Below are 19,965 nucleotides of genomic sequence, written 5' to 3' on the forward strand. Positions count from 1 at the left end.
CCACGTCGTTGCAAATGGCAAGATCTCATTCCTTTTGATGGCTGCATAATATTCCATTGTATATATATACCACATCTTCTTTATCCATTCATCTGTCGATGGACATCTTGGCTCTTTCCACAGTTTGGCTATTGTGGACATTGCTGCTATAAACATCGGGGTGCATGTACCCCTTCGGATCCCTACTTTTGTATCTTTGCGGTAAATACCCAGTAGTTCTGCTTTTTTTTGTTTGTTTGTTCACTTGTTTGTTTTTATTCCACATATAAGTGAAATCACATAGTATTTGTCTTTCTCTATCTGACTTATTTTATGTAGCATGATGCCCTCTGGTCCATTCACATCTCAATGGCAAGATCTCATTCCTTTTTATGGATGAGCAATATTCCACTGTGTATACACACACACACACACATATATACACACACATATATATACAATGAATATACATATTCATTAATCTAGGGATGGACACTTGGGTTGTTTCCATATCTTGGCTATTGTAAATAATGCTGCAATAAATATAGGAGTACATATATCTTTTCAAATTAGTGTTTTTGTTTTCTTTGGGTAAATACCCAGTAGTAGAATTGCTGGATCATTTCGTATTTCTATTTTTAATTTTTTGAGAAGCTCCACTTTTCCACTATACTTGTTACATTCCCACCAGCAGTGCATGAGGGTTCCCTTTTCTCCACATCCTCATCCACACTTGTTATTTCTTATCTTTTTGATACTAACCATTCTGACAGGTGTAAGGTGGTACCTCATTGTGGTTTTGATTTGCATTTCCCTAATGACTACTGATGTTGAACATCTTTTCATGTGTCTATTGGCCATCTGGATGTCTTCTTTAGAGAAATGTCTATTCAAGTCCTCTGCCCATTTTTAAATTGGATTAATTGTTTTTTTGTTTTGCTTTGGTGTTGAGCTGTACAAGTTCTTTATATATTTTGGATATTAACTCTTTATTGTCTATATCATTTGCAAATATATTCTCTTATTCGTTGCCTTTTCATTTTGTTGATGGTTTCCTTTACTATACAAAGGCTTTTTATTTTGGTGTGATCCCAATAATTTATTTTTGCTTTTGTTTCCTTTGCTTGAAAAAACACATCTAGTAAAATGTTGCTAAGGTTGATACCAAAGATACTATTTATGTTTTCTTCTAGGACTTTTCTAATTTCAGGTCTCACATCTATGTCTTTAATCCATTTTGAGTTTATTTTTGTGTATGATGCAAGAAAGTGGTCCAGTTTCATTCTTTTGCCTGTAGCTGACCAGCTTTCCCAGCACCATTCCTTGAAGGGACTGTCTTTTCCTTGTATATTCTTACTTCCTCTGTTGTAGATTAATTGACCTTATAAGCATGGGTTTATTTCTGGGCCCTCTGTTCTGTTCCATTGATCTTTGTGTCTATTTTTTGTGCCAGTACCATACAGTTTTGATTACAATAGTTTTGTCTTTCCTATCACTGTTAAAATGTACTTTCTTCCTCCTTTCAGGAATGAAGAGACATGATGAGTGAGTTTACACTAAGGTGTTAATTTAGACAAGTAAATGCTTTATATAACTTATATAGCTTTTACATAACATAAAACATACTATCTTAACATTTTTAAGTGTACAGCTCAGTAGTTTTAAGTACATTCACATTACTGTGCAAACGTCGCTACCATTCGTCTCTGGAACTCTTTCATCTTGCAAAACTGACTCTATACCCATTACACAATAACTCACCATGTTCCCCTCCCCCTCCAACCCTTGGCAACCACCATTCTACTTTCTGTCTCTATGATTTTGACTACTCTAAGTATCACCCTATATAGGTGGAATGATACAGTATTTGTCTTTTTGTGACTGGCTTCTTTCAGTTAGCATAAAGTCCTCAAGTTCATCCATGTTTTAATAATTGTCAGCATTTCCTTTCTTTTTAAGACTGAATATTCCATTTTATGTATAGATCACATTTTGCTTATCCATTCATTCATTGATGGACACTTGGGTTGCTTCTACATTTTAGCTTTATGAATAATGGATGTACAAATATCTGTTCAAGACTCCACTTTCAATTCTTTTGACTATGTATCTAGAAGTAGAGTTGCTGGATCATATGATAATTCTATTTTTAATTTTTTTGAGGAAATGCCGTACTCTTTTCCATAGTGGCTACATCATTTTACATTCCCACTAACAGTGCACAAGGGCTCCAATTTCTCCACATCCTTGCCAACACTTGTTATTTTCTTTTTCTTTCCTTCTTTCTAAAAAATATTAGCCATCCTACTGAATGTGAGGTAGTATCTCATTGTACTTTCAATTTCCATTTCATTAATAATTGGTTCTATTTGGTTTTGCTTCATATATTTTGCATATCTTTTATTAGATGAATATGCATTTGCAATTATGTTCTTTTCATGAATTGATCTTAATCTTTATGAAAATATCCTCTTTTCCTGATATTGGCTCATATCTATTTTGTCTTATATTAATATAGCTACTTTAGTTTTCCTGTCATTAGAGTTAACATAGTATGCCATATTTCATCCTTTTACTTTTTTATGCTAAAAGTAAGTTTCAAATATGGTGGAATATATCTGTGTTTAAATCTAATATGACAACCTTTGCTTTTTAATTGAGGTTTTTAGACCATTTATATTTAATGTAATTATTGATGCTATTGGGTTCAAATCTACCATCTTGCTATTTGTTTCTATATCATTTATCTGTACTTTGTTACCTTCACCCTTTTTTTCAACTTTTTTTTGGGGGGGTAATACATGAGTATTTTTTATGATTTCATTTTATATCCTTTCCTGGTTTACTGTCTATAACATTTTGTGCTTTTATAAAATGGCTGCTTTAAACTTTGTAGTATATATATTTAATTTAACACAGTCTACCTTCAAGTAAAATTACAGCACTTCACATATATTATAAGAATCTTGTAAGAGTATACTTCCATTTTTCCCCTCCTGGCCTTTGTGCTACTGCTACCATACATTTTATTTCTACATATGTTATAAATACCATAAGACATTGGTTTTTTTTATTTAAACAGTGATCTTTTAAAGACATTTAAATAATAATAAAAAAGGGTTTTTTTATATTTACCCATTTTCAGAGCACTTCATTCTTGACATAGATCCAAATTTCTCTCTGATGTCATTTTCCTTCTGCCCAAAGAATGTCCTTTAACATTTCTTAGAGTGTGGGCCTGAGGATGATGAAATCTTTCAGCTTTTGTAAGACTCAAAAAGTTTTTATGTTGCCTTTATTTATTTATTTTTAAGACTTTATTTATTTGAGAGAGTGAGTGAGTGAGAGAGAGAGAGAGAGAGCATGAACTGGGAGAGGGAGAGGGAGAAGCAGACTCCCTGGCTGAGCAGGGAGCCCGATGTGGGACTCGATCCCAGGACCCTGGGACCATGACCTGAGCTGAAGGCAGACCCTTAACTGACTGAGCCACCCAGGCACCCCATATGTTGTCTTTATTTTTAAAGATATTTCACTGGGTATAGAATTATAAGCTGAGAGTTTTTCTTTTTTCTTTCCAGCACTTTAAAGACGTTGCTGTCCTGTCTTCTGGGCTGTGTTGTTACTTATAAGTTGGTTGTCATTATTTTCTTTGTTCTGTATATAGCATCTCTTTTCTTCCTTCTGGCTGTTTTTAAGATTTTCTATTTATCAGTGGTTTTAAGCAGTTTGATTATGATGTAACTTTTTAAAAAATTTATTTTTAAATATTTTATTTATTTATGAGAGAGAGAGAGCACGAGAGAGAGCACGAGTGGGTGAGTGGGCGGGGGAGGGAAAAGCGGACTCCCCACTGAGCATGGAGCCTGATGCAGGGCTCAATCCCAGCACCCCAGGATCATGAGCTGAAGGCAAATGCTTAACTGACTGAGCCACTCAGGTGCCCTGATTATGATGTAACTTGGTGTAACTTTTTCTGCTTCATATTTCTTTTCCTCAGGGTTTGGTGAGTTTCTTGGATCTGCAAATTTATGGTTTTTATTATTTGGAATTTTTCAGCCATCATTCCAATATTCTTTAACTATTTTTCTGCTTCCTCTTTCTTTGGGTGCTACAATTACATGTGCCCCAGGACACCTGAAGTTGTCCCACAGCTCAATGATGCTCTGTTTAACTTTTTTTATTATTCAAATATAATTAACGTGCAGTGTTATATTAATTTCAGGTGTGCCATATAGTGGTTCACCAATTTCATGCATTTCTCAGTGCTCATCAAGATAAGTGTACTCTTTGTTCCCCTCACCTATTTCACCAATCTTCCCATCCACTTCCCCTTTGGTAACTATCAGTTTGTTCTTTATAGTTAAGAGTCTGTTGTTGTTGTTGTTGTTCTCTTTTTTCCCTTTGTTTGTTCATTTGTTCTGTTTCTTAAATTCAACATATGAGTGAAATCATATGGTATTTGTCTTTCTCTGACTGTCTTATTCCATTTACCATTATACTCTCTAGGTCCATACATATTGCTGAAAATGGTAAGATTTCATTCTGTTTAACCACTTTTCAGTCTTTTTTTCTCTTTATGTTTTATTTTAGATAGTTTTTATTGCCTTCTGTCAGATTCACTAATACTTTCTTCTGTAATGTTTAATCTGCTATTAACCTAATCCAGTATATTCTTCATCACATATAATTTTTATGTCTAGAAGTTCAGTTTGGGTCATTTTTCTATCTTTCATGTCTCTACTTATTAGGTTTAATTTTTCATCTAGTTACTTGAACATATGAAATAGTTCCAATAACAATTTTAATGACCTTGTCTACCAATTCCGTCATCTGTCTTCTTTCTGGGTTGATATCATGAGATTGGCTTTTTTCTTCATTATAGGTAGTATTTTCTCAATTCTTTGGTAAGTCTGATAATTTTTGACTGAATGGCAAACACTGTGCAATCCAGACCTTGGGATATTGTTGGGTACTGGATATTTTTTGATATATTGTATTTCTAGGCTTTGTTCTGGGATGCAGTTAAGTTACTTGAACAGTTTAACCCTTTCAGGTCTTGCTTTTAAGCTTTGTTTGGTGGGATTAAAACAGTCTTTAGGGCTAATTTCCACCACTAAGGGAAAAATAACCTTTTCTGCATATTCATGAATTATGAAGTTTTCTACTCTGGCTTAAGGGGTCAAGAAGTATTCCTGTCCCTCTGTGAGAACAATAAATCATCCCTCTGTCTTCTCAGTAGTTCTTTTCCTGGCATCAGGTAGTTTCTTCACATGCATGGTTTGATCCACCTCAGCTGAAGGCTTGAGGGGGATTCTCTCCAGGTCTCCAAAGCCCCACCTTCCCCCCAGCCCCATAGTCTTCTACCCTCCAGTATTTTGCCTTGCCAACTCTCACTGCCCTGCTATCTCCAGAGTCCCACCTCCATCTCTTCAACTAAGACAGATTTCTAGCTGGGTTTCCACTCCCTACACTGTAGCCTGGATACTCACACTAGGCAACAAGCTGGGCCATTGTAGGATTCGTCTTTTTTGTTTGCCATCTCAGGGTACAGTTTTTCATTGTCTGATGTTCCATGTCTTGAAAATTATTATTTCTTATGTTTTGCCTGGCTTTTTAACTGATCATGGGCATTGCCTGGGAGTGCTTTTAAAAATCCAGATTCCTGGAATCTGTCATTGACCAATTTGAGGCCACCTTTGGAGTAGTGGCCAAATATATACCAGATGGCTGACATTGTTTTCTTTCTAACTGGAATGCCAGTATTCCCTGTGCAAACTTGCATCAGAATCTCTGATTAAAGGAGTCAGTCACTTCTGCTCAGGATCCGGGTGAAAATACATTTATTTGGAGTAAATGGGTTTGCTAGAACTAGATAGAAAGTGTCTGGAGGAGTCCATAGAAACCAGATGAGAATTTGGTTGGTGTGGCTATGGTCTTGACAAACAACTTGTGATTTTCTTTCTGATGTATGACTGTAGCTCACTTTTCTTCAGGGATCAGCTTAATGGCCAGGTGATGGGGCCTGAGGCTCTGTGAGGTTCAACTCTGAGGTTCAGACCAGGTATGCTATATGGGCTGAATCTGTCAGTCAGCTTCCCTGAGCCGCAGTATCATTACCTGCATTTCTGGCCTTGCACTATTTGGTGTGAAGAGATTTGGGAAAATATCTAACAGATACACTTGAATCTGTACTTGAAACCACTTGTAGTCTGTACAGATGGAATTATGGGTGCTTAGTAAATCCATTCTGTATTTGAAAGATATTTTCTCCTCCTAGAAATCTCAGGAGATCAAGAGATAAGACACTTCTTGATAAAGACATCTGGAGTGCCATTCAACCCTCATAGGAGTGTGAAGTATTATTAAGATTCTGATAATTATTTTTCTCAGTTTTGTCTTTCTTCTTGCTGTCTCTCTACCCTTTCAAGGGGAATGAAAGTTCTCTGATTACATGGTGGGGAAAAAAGTCTCCTTCACTCCACTTTCATAATATATTTATGAAGGGCAACATCGACCCAATGAAGTGTAAGGATACTGTAACCAACACATCTTTATTGAGCCCCAGCTCTATGCCAAGTATTAAAGGAGAAACAATAACACATAGGATCTGGTTCCTGGTCTGAAGGAATTTACTTCTTAGTTGTAGAAGCAACACCTACAATTGTGAGACCATTTTTCAACAAAATAACACAGAATGTAACCTACTGCTTTAGACTAGCAGACGTCATATGAGCTCAGAATAGGAGTAGAAGAGACCAGGTGTAAGGAGCTGGAAAAAATGACTGACTTTTCATGATGGCTATGTTCCTGAAGATAGCAATTGCATAATACTCAGAAAGCTCCAAGGAAGGGGGGCAGAATAGAGCCTAGAGAGCGGACAATGTGGAGGGGGAGGACCAGAGTCAGGCAGGCAGAAGAACAGAATGCTAAGAGTAGCCAAAGCTACTGTGTCTTGTGCCAGAGAAGAGCCCAGAGGACATCCAAAAATAGCATAAGGGCATAGATTCAGATTGCCACAGATGGAAGTTTCATACTCCTTTACCACACATTAGAATTTCCTGCAAATATTTACATACTCAGCATCTTTCAGTCATCACAGTAGGCTCATGAAAGAAGCAGGACACATAATTGTTGTCATTTGACAGAAAAAGAAAGAGAGTGTAAGAAAGTTTAAATTGCTTTTGCATAGTGACCTGAATAGGACAAGAAAGAACCAAGACCAAAACCCATAGATGTTCTATCTGTACAACTTCAGCCTGATACCCACTGCCTCCATGGATGACCCAGCCTGGGGTGGGGAGTCATGAACCCAGCTCAGATCCTACAGGGATGATTTGACCCAAATATAAAACTAAAGCTTAGTCCACCTCTGGGTGAGGTGTGGGTGTGAGGACATTGGCTGTCTTTCTGCACATATGCCCATACAGGGAAGTGGAGAAGGAAGCCAAGTGCTTGGTGACCACTTTCAAGTCAAAGGAGAGAAAAGGCTCCTGTTGCCTTGGGGAGAGAAAAGGGAGGACATGTGGGGTGGGGGGGGGGAGTCTGCTTTTTAAACCCATTAAGGAGGAAGAGCCAGGAGTCAAACATCCAATTAACCTGACATCTCTTGCAGCCAAAATATTTGAGGATATAAGAAGAGAATTTAATATGTGGAGGCTTGGGAGAAAAGTGACTAATAGCTGGAAAACAGCCCCAGTTTATTTAAAAAATAGGTCAGGCCCAACAAATCCAATAGATTCCTTCCCAGCAGTTACTGATCCAGGAGACAGAGGGAGTGCCGTGTGGGTGCAATGCCATTTTGATTTAAAGCAGGCACAGCTGTTGTACCACAAAGAGACAGCCAAGGGCTGATGGGAAGCACCCAGACACCGTGCACAGCTGCCGAGGACTGCCCTTCGAGTTGAGGCACATCATGACCCTGGCAATGACAGCAAGTTAGGGACTGGCCCAAGGTCACCTAGCCTAAAGGTGGCACAGCTACACTCAATCCAAGCTCTTTCACTGTGGGAGCTAAGGTGCTTTCTGTGAATTGTGGCTGCCTCTGGTCCAGGTGTCCTTGGCCCAGCCCTGACATTGTCTGTGGTATCACAGTAGCACCAAGGCTATTCCAGGCTGGCCCTGGGGACTGCATTAGGGGTCAGAGAGTGATGGAGAAGGCAGGTAGCTGTCCTCAGCTCTGTCTGGACCAGGATTTCATGGGCATCACTGTGGGGAGCTTGTTAAATGTGCAGCTTGTTGGGTCTTACCCCACAGGCTCTGACTCCATTGGTCTGGGGTGGGGCCTGAGAACCATCCCAAGGTGGCTGATGCAGATTTTAATAGAGAAACACTGTCCTAAATCAGAGGCCCACAGATAGTTTCCTCAGAACATTAATTTCTAGAGATGTTTATAGAGCTCTCAGAAGAAAAGGACGTCGCAGCCATAAATTTAGTAGCAAAAGACACCCTAACTCCCTCTTGGAGATTCACAATTTGTTTTAGCAAATTAAAGGTTTAAAAGTATTGCAATTAAGAAACCTCTTCACATTTTTCAGTATATACATATATCAGATCATTATGTTGTACCTTAAACTTATACATTATATGTCAATTATACTTCAGTAAAGCTGGGGAAAAAAATGAAAAATCTCTTTAGCTTACTTGTCCAAACTTACTTGACCATGGAAACCCCTTTTCTAGGAATCTCTATTCTGTAGAATACAATGTGGAAAAATGTAACACTAGACCAGTGGAGCTCAAACTCTGTGATACATCAGAATCACATGGAGGCTTGTTGGAACAGATTGCTAAACCCTACCACAGAGATTATGATTCAGTGGTTTCTGGTAAAGGCTGAGAATTTGCATTTCTTTCAAGCTCCAAGGAGATGCTGATGCTGGTGGTCTGAGGACTAGACATTGAGAACCACTGTCTTAGATCCCTTGGTAAGCCCTGGCTCAGGCAAGTGTTCTGCCAGGCCTCCTGGCAACATTCCCCAGGGCAAAGCATTCACCAGTAGGAAAGTGGGGGCTGAGAATAGTGGGTGGCAGGATCGGAGGGGAGAAGATTCCAGGGAGGACAGCCTTGGAGGGAACTTGAGTCTAAAGTAATAAAGCATGTGAAGATTGGTTCTGCCAAGATGTCAGTCATAATCAGGGACACTGTAGAACAGGATGATCCCAGTGGGTGACAGCAGTTGACACTCTCTGACATGCATCAGTGCTTGGCCCTGCCCCAGGGGGGTCTAGAAAGAGTCTATGACTTTAAAGAGCCAACTCTAGTGAGGGACATGAGAGTGACTGTTGACAAATATACAGGCCAAGGTGCCCTGGAGGCCATGTACAGGAAGACATCACAGTCTTGTGGGACCAGCAGCATCTAGATGCTTCCCCCCATCCTCCAGATTCACAGGTTTCTGACTCCCAGGGTGAGAAACCATGAGCTGGGGCTATTTAGTATAGCACTTTTTGGTGGGGAGGCTGACTTTGACGTTGCTTTGCTGGGACTCATCTTCAGCCCAGATGATAGGAAACATGGCTGCAGAAGAGTAGATGTGAGGGTGGAAACAGGGTTGTCTTTGGCCAAAGGCAGACATGAAAGCTATATATTTTTGTTGTAATCTTGGACAATAGGAGAGGTCCATATGCCCAGCAGAGCCCTGTTGCCTGACATTCTACCATTAGAATTTTCTCCTTTCAGTTAAAGCTCTGGTCCCTATCTAAAGGCAGACAGATGGTGCTAGAAGAGCTCACCCTAGGTGATTACCAATGACATGGACCACAAGATCACAGTCTCATGAGTAAAAATCAGGATGAAGAAATAGCGTGATGAGTGTCTGAGGGTGACCCTGGGACAGGGGCCAGTGTGAACATGGGCTAGAAGAAGGTGGGAGAGAGACAAAGTCGTCTGGAAAAAAAGATGTGGTGAGACCTGGCGAGGGGGTCACCTCTCCTCCCACACTCTCCTCTACCCACCTTGCAGTGACCCACCCTTTGCAATCCCCTTTCTGTTCCCTCCATAGGACCTCAGGCCAGGCAGGCTGCTGCTGAGGACAGACGACTCAGGTTAGAAAAAGCTCTCTTGACATTTGGAAAACAGAGCAGGATTTGGCTCCTCCAGTGGAGCCTCTTGTTCTCAGGAAAATCATTTTTACAGCTTGGGCTGGTGCCAGTAAGAGCCATTTATAGCCCAATGGGCTTGGGTTAGCTTCAGCTGCCTGGTGCAGAAAGTGCTGGCTTCTCTCTGCCCCCTGCTGCCCAGCTTTCCCCATCATATCTCCTTTACCTCCACTCTCCTTCCTCAAAACCTCTTTTCCCTCTCCCCCACCACTCCTTCTCTATTTTCTTAGAGGCTCCAGTTCTGGATTTGCCTGTGTGACCCTAGACACATTCCTTTTCTTATGTGGGCTTCAGTTCCTCTTTCTATAAAATGGAGCTTTCTGTTTGTTCCCCTTTGAACTCAGTTACTTTGGAGAGGTACCTACCTCTGCCTACCTTCACATTTTCTTCTTTTTAGTCATTGCCTGTTGACCCCTTTTTCTGCAGGACTGGACTTCCTGTCTTGGTCAGCTTTGCCAACTATTTCTGAGCACAGGGTTCCTAGCAGTAGCTCAGTTAAGCTTGGTGTGACTGAACTGAGCTAACCACAGCATCCGTGTCAAGAGCATGACTTCGGTGTCCAACAGATAGCACTTTAGGTCCTGGCTCCATTACTTGTGAGCTCTGACTAAATTTTTTGAGCATCAGTTTCTTTGTAAATTTCAGTGCCTCATTGAGTTATTAGGAGGATTTTATGAGATGGTGTCTGTCAAGTGCTTAGCACAGTGCCTAGCATTAGGGATCAATCAATGTTAGGGATCAATCATCAACAGCATCATCACCTATCATCTACCCTTATTTTCAGATGGAAGTGAGTTAGATTAAAAAAAATGCTCTCCCTGAACCCCCATCCTTGCCCCTCCACCCCTTCAAGGGCCAGCTCAAACACCACTTCTTCAGGAAGCCGTCCTCCTTTTGGTCTCCAGCTTTGGTGCTTCCTCTAGCTTTGGTGTTTCCACAACCCTTCAGCTTATCTCAGCATTTAGTGGGACTTGGGCCCATTCACCCCAGCAGAACGGGGTGGACTAGGAACATCATAGATGATTTACTGGGGAGAAAAACTGCTGAAGATGCCTTGGGAAAGGCCAGGCCTAGAGGGAGGTTACAGTGTCTAAAGAGTCCCAATCAGCAGTTGGCACTAAGAGCAGAAAACAAAGTCAGAAATCCTGACAGTGACAGGTGAGTCTCAAAAGACCAGGAAAGCAGGCAACATGCTATTCTGCAAATAGTGGTACCCTGAGCCTGAGGCCCTTGGGGGAGGTGGGAAAGCAAGGCAGGGCTTCTGTATGCATTGCAGCACCAAGCATCCCACTGCATCAAGGATGGTACTTGAGAGTAATGTGAGCACAAGTCTCATGCTGCAGTGCTAGAGGGGTTAAAACGTCTAGTGGGAAAGAACTTGGGCACAGGGAGAAGATCAGAGCTGTGATAGCCACAGCTATGGGGAGACTGAGGAGCTGAGGTCGGGAGTCAGTCTGGCCTCCATCTCCCACTGTGATTCCCAACCCTTGTCTGCCCTCTCAGCCAATGTAGACAAGATGAGTCGAAGTTTGAAGGCTGCCTTCACCCAGAGCCTCTGGTTGACCTATGGAGGACTCAGGGCTTCTGACTTCCCAGATGAACCCACCATTGTCCTCCAAGACCCATCCCCTACATTGCTCGAGTCTTTCCAGGGCCATGGAGGGTAGGCAGATGTGGCAAAGGCTGGGTTTTCAGATACCGTCCAAAGGACCTTCCACTGTGGCTTAACCAACTTTGATAGCTTCCACAGAAACATCTGGATTCCTATACTGGTTCCTATATGCCCATATGGGGACCTAGAAGGTTTGTATACATCTCTGTTCTTCCACAGAACCTGCACAGTGCTTTGCCACAGCTGATATTCAGTAGGTATGTATGGAATGAAAAGCAATACTCCAGGTAGCTGAATGCCTGGGGATCATGGGTCACTGCTGTTTCCCATCCCACTCCCAGCCTCCAGGGACAGGACACATTATCAGCTAATGGACAGAGTGCAAGTCCCCTCTGCAAGAAGCTGAGCCAGGATGACAGCCTTTGGGACCAGGGACTGGGCCACAGATGCCTCTTTGTCCTCATGGTTTGACCTGTGGTTATTGAGGTGAACGCCCCCCCAAATCCATTCACCCGCTTGCCTCATGAATGTAATGCATGGTGCATGGTAGACACTTTCCAAGTTGGCAATGGAGGAAAGAATCTCAGGAACCCTGTGGAAAAGGGAACCTCAGAGTCAGAGCTAAGGGGTGCAGGAGGCCCTTGTACGTATGCTGCCCAGACCAGCTAGGAATTTTCCTCTCCTTAATACCTTTAAATAGAGTCAAGATTGGGGTCAGCTTCATGCATGGAGAATTCGTTAGCTCTAGAAGTAACTGCACAGCTTCCTAGCATGGCGTCCTTCTGGATAAGTGAGGCTAGCTACAGGTTGTCTTTGCTTTCATGCTGTTGAGTGGCCACTGGATTGCAGCGCTTATCTCGCACATCCTCAGAGGAGGGACAGTCACAGAACTGGAGGGGTGAAGACACATCCTCCAAAGCCTCTCCCCCCACATCCCCTGTGCCTCCAAGGTCCTCAGAGAAGGAGAATTCTGGCTTCTCTCCCTGGCGCAGCCTCATTCCCCTCTACCTCCTTCCCTGGCGGTGTCTCTCAAGTGAGCCCCTTAGCCCCTCTCTGAGCAGATGGTTTACCCCCAGAGGGCCAGCCTCGGCTTCTTTTCAGAGGTCTGGGATTGAGTTTCTTTTTTTTTTGCCAATATTATTATGCTTTGCTCTTTTCAAAAGTAGTACATGTGAATGGCATACATTTTAGAAAGTATCAACAAGCACAGGAAAGGAAAGAATTAACTGTTTATCATCCAACACCCTGTCATAATTGTCGCCAATTCTGGTGACTTCCTTGAGTCTCCCCTCTTAACACAGGCATGAATAGGTTTTAATTTTAAAAATGTGATCACACTGTCTATTCTTCTCCCACTTGTTCTCCTCAACCCACAGTTTATCGTGATCATATTTCTTTTATTAAACACTCTGCCACAACATTACAAGCGGATGTATAGCATTCTGTTGTGTGGATGTACCATAGTTTATGTAATCAGTTTTGTTTCGTGGAACCTCTAGGTTGACTCCCATTTTGTGTTGTCTGCCATGACTCTTTCCTCAGGATGAATTCCAAAAGAAGTAATTACTGGGTTTAAGGATTTGTGCTTTCAAAGACTTTTAATGCATTTTTATCAAACTGCCTTCCAGAAAAATCCTCTCTAGAACTATATAAAAGTACTTCTTTCTCTACAGCCTTTACAAGTGCAGTGTTATCATAGTTGTGGGAGGAGTCAAGCTTATTTAATAATTAAAAATGATAACTTTTTTTAAATTTGAAGCTACCTGGTTTCTAGAGAGGCTAAATATTTTTGCCTCATGTTCACTTGTCATTTGTTTATTTTCATGTGAATTAACGGTAAGATCCTTTGTTCAATGCTAAATGAGGGATGCTTGCTTCCCTCTTATTGGTTTATAAGAGCTCTCTACATATTAAGGATATTCACTTTCATCCATCTATGTTAGAAAGGTACTTCTCATTTTATCATTTGCTTTTCAATTCTATTTATGATGTTTATTGACTGGGACTGTACTACTCTGCTTGCTAGACTCTTTTTTTATATGACTCAATGACATTTTAAACTTCACAAATCCAAGCGGAAATTCATTATTCCCCTCTCTTGCCTCACCTGCTCTTCCTGCTGACTTGCTTTTTTCTATTAATGTCACCACTGTTTTTCTGGTCACCGAGGCTTGAATTGTTGGGGTTATCTTGGGTTCCAACATTTCTCTTTTCCCCTATATCCCGTCAGTTGCCAGCCCACAGGCAATCTTTGTGAAGATTCAATTTCTGTCATTTCCCTGGTGGGCGGGACCTCTAACACAATGGTAAGTTCCGGTTCTCATTGTTTCTTGACTGGACTTTGAAAATGGCCTCATAAGTTCATACCTTGCTTCCCCAACCCTAGTCCCTTGACTTGTCATTTCTCCTCCTTGCCCCTCCTGCACACCGCCACCACATTAATCTTCCTAAAGTAGAGCTTAAGCATGGAACTCTCTGGTAGCAAACCACCAACTCCCCATTGTCTTGTATTTAATTACAACCTCTTAGCCTGGCCTTAATTTCCTTTCAATGGAATCTCCCACTATCTCGGCCAAGTTGCTCCTCAAATAAGCTCACAGCTTTCTGCCCCTTTACCTTTTGCTCCAGCCATTCCCTCCTCCTAGAGTTCCCTCCCACCATTTCCACCTACCAAAATCCATTCAGAAAGCTCCCCACCTACATGTGCCACTGCCAGCTTTCCCAAGCTTTTCTGATTCTTTAAAGTGAATTCTCTCTCTTTGAAATTCCCAGAACAATTTGCTCAAGGTTCTCTTGTAAAACAAATCCTATTCCATCATCTAGTGGAGCCTTCTAAGGTTTTACTTTCCTACCAAAAAAGCAGAGTCCTTTGAGGGCACTCTTACTATTCGTCTCTGTTCTTCCACAGAACCTGCAGTGTTTTGCCACAGCTGATATTCAGTAGGTATTTATGGAATGAAAAGCAACCCTCCAGGTAGCTGAATGCCTGGGGATCATGGGGCACTGCTGTTTCCCATCCCACTTCCGGTCTCCAGGGACAGGACATAACTATCAGCTAATGGACAGAGTGCAAGTCCCCTCTGCAAGAGGCTGAGCCAGGCTGACAGCCTTTGGGACCAGGGACTGGGCCACAGTCACCTCTTTGTCCTCATGGTTTGACCTGTGGTTATCGAGGTGAATGCTTCCCCAAATTCAATCATCACTTTGCCTCATGAATGCAATGCATGGTGCATGGTAGACACTTTGTAAGTTGGCAGCTGAGAAAAGGATTTCAGGGACCTCATAGGAGAGAGAACCTTGGAATCAGAGTTGAACGGCAGCTAAGGGGTGCAGGAGGCTCCTGTGACCCTGACCATGCATGCTGCCTGGACCAGGAGGACTTTTTCTCTCTTTAATGTATTTAAATAGAGTCAAGATTGGGGTCAGCTTCATGCACGGAGACTTCTTCAGCTTTAGAGGTGACTCTGCAGCCAGCTTGGGAGTATGCAACTGACACAGTCTATTTTTAGCCTCCCAGAGACCGTGACCAACATCCCAAGATGAGGGTGGGCACACCTGCTGCATTCTAATGAGGCAGCCCCAATTGCCTCTGCCAACCAGCCGGGATCTCTCTGACCTCAAATCTGATGTTGCTAAACTGGGAAGTCTGCTTATTTCCCAGAGGCTGTAGCCTAGATACACCAGGAAAATGGGACCATCACACTCCCCTGAGCTCACTCCCCTACAGCCCAGGACACAGGGCAGTCTGGGGGCTGTACGCACAGCACAATGGAGAGATGGAGTCACTTGGGTTTCTTGATCTTGCTCTGTCCTAGGGCCTCCCTATTTCCCTTGTTGGGAAGGAGATTAATAAGTCTGAGCTGATTCAGCTCACAAATGAGAAAATCAAGGCACGAAACAGACATGTTTATGTAATCTGAATAATACTGATAACGGTAATAGTAATATTAGAGCTTACTATTGCCAGGCACTGTTCTCAACACTTCATATGTATGAACTCACCCAAACTTTTTGACTGCTTGCTCAGATGGGTTTTACCATGATGTCTATTTTATGGAGGAGGAGACTGAGGCACATGATGACAAATGACTTCTGAAGGTCATTTGTCAGCCACTAAGCAGCAGGGCTGTTTTTCAAAGCCAGGCAATGTGGTCTCAGGATTTATGCTTTATACCGTACCACCTGACTCTCAATATCTGTTTTTAATTTTACTAGAGGCAGGATGGGATCCAGGAGTCCCAGAGGACCAACTACTGGATAATCCTGCTTCTCTGTATTTTAAACTTTTACCCTGCTTTGAGGCCTTTGCTGTGCTGTGCACACCTGGATTCTTACGCTCCGGGGAGAGAAGTTTCTTCTAGGATGACCTCGTGTCTGCAGTCAAGCCAAATGTTTGGGCTCCAAAACTCCCTGAACTTCCTCTCCTTCTCCCTCTTCCCCTTAGCCTGTGAAGGCAGAGGTGCTGGCCAGGGACCGGCAGCAGCAGTGGGGTGTAGAGCGAGGCTGCATGGCAGGGTTGGGAACCCAGAAAGAGCATGCTTGGTTGTGTGCAGGCAGGAGGCCACCATCAGCGTGGGCATTCACAGCTCAGAGTAGACTTCTGCCGAAGTTCAGAGTGAAGTTCACAGAAAGCAGGAGGGAAGACAATAGGTGTGAGGCCCCAGAACCTAAGAGACCTGCATTTTGGGGGACAAGTGCGGTCTGCTGGAGGGAAGCCCAGGGACTCGATCTTCCTAAGGGTGCAGGTGGGATTCAGTTTAACAAATACCGATTATGTGCTAGGCCCTTTTATAAGCACTTCACAAATAACAACTACCTGATCCTCAGGGTGATTCTAGGACGTGGGGATCGTTTTATTCCCATTTGAGGGATGGGGAAACCAAGGCCCTGAGAGGTTAATTTTGCCCGAGGTCGGGTGCATAGCTCCTGAGTGGCAGAGCTGGGGTTCCGGTTTTGGCAGACTGGCTCTGGAATCTATACTCCAGCCACCAGGCTATGTGACGCTATGCATCTCTCCCTTCAGTGAGAGTTCACTATTCGCCTATAAAGGAATGTATTTTTGTCCTCATTTAGCAGATCTGGAAACTGAGGCCCAGATTGGCTCAGGTCACCTGACTAGCAAGTGATGAGATTGGATTAATCTGAGGTCTTTCTGGCTCCTCAGTAGCATGGTGCCTCTCTACAAGTCACAGCCCTCAGTGGGCCTGCCAGAAAGCCGGAAGGGTCCATCTGCCCCTTAGGAGTGGCTGCTGTGGCGACTGGAGCCACGGGGCTCAGGGAGGGGAAGGAAGGAAAGGCGGCATCTCAGAGGGCAGGGCCTCAGTGCTGCGGTTGACACCAGGCCCCTTCTCTTCCCCTCAGGTGAGCAGTCCCCCCCCGCAGCCCCCTCAGCCCGTCGTCCCACCCAAGCCTGTGCAATGTGTCCATCATGTGTCCACTCAACCCAGCTGCCCAGGACGGGGCAAGATGTCCAAGCTGCTGAATCCGGAAGAGATGACCTCGAGAGATTATTACTTCGACTCCTACGCCCACTTTGGGATCCACGAGGTAAAGCATGCTGAGCTCGGCCCTGCTGTTCCATCACTGTTTTCTGAGGCAGCGTAATGTATTGTCTACTGTCATAAAGGAGGTTTTCTCAGGGGCCCAAGGCCCCTGGCCCTCCCTCCTGTGAGCCTCTCTGGGAGATGGTCAGGGCCAGGCCAGCAGCAGGTGAGTATCTAGAAGCATATGTCTGTGTGTTTCTCGGCCAGAGAGCAAGGGGGGCTTAAGGTTTCTTTGTTTTATGGTTCGGCCCCTGAGTCTTCGAGACCCTAAGCCCAGGTGATCCAGGTGGACCAGATGTCTTTGCTCTAGGTCCCTGCTCTAGGAGCTCAGATGCTTTGCAGCTTGAGTCCTAAGGCTGAGAACACCTTCCAGAGGCCATGATGTCTGGTCTTCAGGAGGCCTGAACATGAACCCTTAGGTCCTAGACCAATGAGCACCTCCAGGGGAAGAAATACAGCAAGCTTCCTTGGAAACCTGGCCCAGGTCTGCCATCCTGATTGATTCTTGGGAAATTCTTGTGTCTAAATGCTTGACTTGTACCACAGCAGGGGAAGATTTATGTTCCTTGTGGAACAGAACAGAACTCCCCTACAGCCAGGAAGCCTCCACCCACCTCACCTCCAGCATTTTCTGCAGCCACCCAGACTGGGGAGTGCTTATTCATTAACCAGGTGCTTACACAGTGCTGGGCACTGTTCTAAGCACATTATACATATCATTTCACTTAATCCCCTAAGAACCCTATGAAGAAAATATTTCTATTATCCCCTTACAGTATGAAGAAATACTGAAAAAGAAACAAAGCCTTGCTTGCTTTGCAAATGCGTTTTTGAAATAAGTCTCCAAGTTCCCCTTTCAATTAGATGCCTCTGTAAACCCTCCCTGTGACAAAATGGTAACACTGTCACTGTCAGAAGAGTATTTAAAAAATAATAGCCAGCGTTTCTTTCCTTTTTTTTTTTTTTTTTTTTGAGTGCTTACAGCATGCTGGGTGTTGTTCCAAGATTTTACATGATTGGCTCATTTATTCCTCGGGTCAACCCTATGAAGTTGGGTTTTGTCCCCAATTATAATTATTTGTGTGTTTGTTTTTAGACAAGCCAAATTTGTATTACTTAGTATTTACTCTTTTTGTTTCTGTTTTGATTTCATATATTCCTTTTTTAAAGAGTAACATTATTCCCTATGCCACCCACCAACCTACTTATAAAATAATATAAATTCATTATAATGAACTTGAGGAATACAGGATTATTTGTCCCCAGTTTATACATGAGGATGTGAGATCTTAAGAATCCAGATCAACTTTCATTCCTTGCGTCTTTTGCGCGCAAGGTCACAAGCTAACAAGTGGCAGAGCTAGGAATGAAACCTTTACGTTTGGGACCCAGGAGTTTCATCCGTAGCTACCATGCCTTATAGACTTTAAACCAGGTCTTTCTTTCTGGGAACTTTGACTTTGTTTCTGGTGGTTCCTTTGCAATTCCATATGGAGACAGAGAGAGAAGGAGGGGTCCCTCAGTTAATTCTAGACTCAGAGGCTTGGCTCATTCACCTTGGGGAGACTCAGGGTTTGACCCCCAAGAACTGCTGTTCACATAAAATTGTTAGGCGTGGGACTTGCAGGGGAGGAGGAGTGGGCCCTGTGCTTGTTCTGGGGGTCCTGGCCTAGGAGGGCCAGGGCAGCTGAGCCTGCTCCTGTTCTTGGTGGCTCACATGTCCCATCTTAGGGCAGATAAGTGAGCTGCTGTACCTTCCCTGATCCTGTTCCCCATGGAAGTGGGGGTAGGGGTGAGGTGGTGCACTGAGCCCTATCCTAGGCCTGTGAGAGGTTCTGGGAGGCAGAAAGGACATCTTTAAGAGCTCACCCTGTCCCTAGTTAGAGGACATGTCATCTACATGACAAATTTTTTTTTTAAAGATTTTTTATTTATTTGACAGAGAGAGACACAGTGAGAGAAGGAACACAAGCAGGGGGAGTGGGAGAGGGAGAAGCAGGCTTCCTGCCGAGCAGGGAGCCCTATGTGGGACTCGATCCCAGGACCCTGGGACCATAAGCAGAGCCGAAGGCAGACGCTTAACAACTGAGCCACCCAGCCCCCCCCACAACATGACAAATTCTAACAGGCATGTGGGTCTGGGCACCTATTTCAATGAGGTAGATTCCTAGGAGAGATGGTAATTCCCCAAAATGCCTCCCCTTGGGCTTGCCTGAAATCCCTCCCCTAGAAACCAATCAATCATGATGTGCACCTCATGCCCTTCCTTCCCTGGTCTTTAAGCTCCACCCCCCCAATGGAGCCTCCTGTGATCGACTTCTGGGACAACTCCCTCTGGATAACTAAGTTCTTGGCTCCTACAATGTGCTCTCCTGTGCTAGGATTAACTTCTATAATTCCCTCAGGACTTGGTTCCCCTGCCTCTAACCCAGGGCTTGACACTGACTGATTTGTAAAGGTTTGTTAACATGGTTGCTAATCTGATCACTCAGGTGATGCCTGGTCAGCACATGGCTGGGCATCCTGGAGGGTGTGATCTCCAGTGGGAGAAGAAACCAAGGGCCATCAAATAAATATTGTACCAGCTTCCCTCCATTTCATGTATTTATTTATTTTTTTATTCTTATGTTAATCCCCATACATTACATCATTAGTTCTAGATGAAGTGTTCCATGATTCATTGTTCATGCACAACACCCAGTGCTCCATGCAGAACGTGCCCTCCTCAATACCC

General features: G+C 43.4%; 1 protein-coding gene across 2 annotated transcripts in view; it reads left to right on the forward strand.

Moving 5' to 3' along the window:
• Positions 1–19,965, forward strand: part of PRMT8 (protein arginine methyltransferase 8) — an 82,533-nt gene that overhangs the window by 22,062 nt on the left and 40,506 nt on the right. For both annotated transcript variants that reach the window (XM_081821066.1, XM_081821067.1), the window contains exon 2: positions 17,050–17,235. In XM_081821066.1, the coding sequence (XP_081677192.1) occupies positions 17,050–17,235 (186 nt within the window). The remainder of the gene's footprint in view (positions 1–17,049; positions 17,236–19,965) is intronic.

This window comes from Leptonychotes weddellii, chromosome 5 (assembly GCF_054177405.1).
Source record: "Leptonychotes weddellii isolate Sample4059 chromosome 5, ASM5417740v2, whole genome shotgun sequence".
Lineage (NCBI taxonomy): Eukaryota > Metazoa > Chordata > Mammalia > Carnivora > Phocidae > Leptonychotes > Leptonychotes weddellii.